Here is a 1,447-nt window from a genome sequence, read left to right as displayed (position 1 = left end):
AAACCAGCTATCATTTTAATTGATCAGCAAAGCATGGCACCTAACACCACAATTCCAATCCAATCCACTCCCGAAAACCGTCAGGAAAACCGCCCTTTAAAACGCCATCATACTGCGCGCTATTATGCTCATCGGGTGCGTGAAAGCCTTGCCACCCGTGTTTCGAAAATTATATGCTCAGTTTTCTTAGCTTTACTTTTCTTTTTAGGGATCATAACTTTCATTCTTTGGCTTAGTTTACGTCCCCATAGGCCAAGGTTCCATATGATGAATTTCTCTGTTTCGGGTTTAAACCAAGAAAACGGGTTAGAAAATGCCCGGATAGCATTTGATGTAACAGCACGGAATTCAAATCAAAATATCGGGATCTTTTATGACGCAATGGATGGTACTGTGTTTTACCAAGAGAAACCTGTCGGAACAACACCGTTGCTTTTCCCTTTTTATCAGTCTTCGAAGAATACTACGTGGATCCATGGAGAAGTGGGTGGGACTAGTCTATCCGGCGACAATGACAAAGGAAACAAATTTATCAATGAACTAGGTGGAGGAAAAGTTGTTTTCCGGTTGGAGTTAACATCCACGATAAGATTTAAGGTATCTACATGGGATAGTAAACGCCATCGGATGCATGCTACTTGTCTTGTTGAGGTTGGCCAAGATGGTATGATTTTAGCGACATCAAAAGAGAAGAGGTGTTCTGTTTATTTTAGTTGATCGAACTGTCATTTTTCTTTTCCTCCAAAATTTTAAATATTATCATGTATCCAAGGGTGCGAGTGTGGATAACTATTGAGAGAGCCACTGATTTTAGGTGTACTAATTGTTCATGATCACATTAAGTAGCTCCATGTTTGCCTTCTTTATCTTCTGCTAAATTTTCATCTCGTGGTTATTTATGAACATTTATAATATTCTTGAATTTGTTTTTGCTTGCAAAGGAGTTCATATCTTCTTTATCCACTGGAAGTATTTGTCTCTTTAAATTGCTTAAACATTTGGTAAAAATGAAAAGATAAGGAAAAATGGATGAAAATTTGTAAGTACACAATAGGGACTTGTTATTTTGCACCCACGAGCAAAGAATTTTACTTTTATTCTCTCAATCTGTGCACCAAGCAGTAGAATCATCGTAATAAGACTCACATGGTGCTAAAAAATTTATATACAAGAAGCCTTATTCCAAGAAAATTTCAAATTTATTTGGTTTCTGGATCGCCCAACTTTGCTTTCCTTTCCATGTCACTGGAGAAACGCGTTTTGTAACAGCCGAAGTGACTCAAAAGCCATTATATTTCTAATAAAAGGCATCAACGGAAAAGGAATCGTAAAGCTATTAGAATTCCATACAAAGGTTTACGATCACTGAACCGACTCTTCAACTGTCACAGGTCACAACATGGAAAGCCATGTAAAAGGACCAAATTTTTAGCTGTAATAAAGTCTA

The 1,447-nt window shown here is 37.4% G+C and overlaps 1 protein-coding gene across 1 annotated transcript; it reads left to right on the top strand.

Annotated features, from left to right (window-relative positions):
• LOC113285739 (NDR1/HIN1-like protein 26) lies at positions 1-866 on the top strand. Its single transcript, XM_026534511.1, has one exon. The coding sequence runs from the start codon at positions 34-36 to the stop codon at positions 715-717; it is 684 nt and encodes a 227-aa protein (XP_026390296.1). The 5' UTR covers positions 1-33; the 3' UTR covers positions 718-866.
• The last annotated feature ends 581 nt before the right edge of the window (positions 867-1,447 follow it).

The sequence above is a fragment of the Papaver somniferum genome, chromosome 6 (assembly GCF_003573695.1).
Source record: "Papaver somniferum cultivar HN1 chromosome 6, ASM357369v1, whole genome shotgun sequence".
NCBI lineage: Eukaryota > Viridiplantae > Streptophyta > Magnoliopsida > Ranunculales > Papaveraceae > Papaver > Papaver somniferum.
The sequence above is the reverse complement of the archived record's forward strand: the minus strand, read 5'-3'. Positions and strand labels throughout refer to the sequence as shown.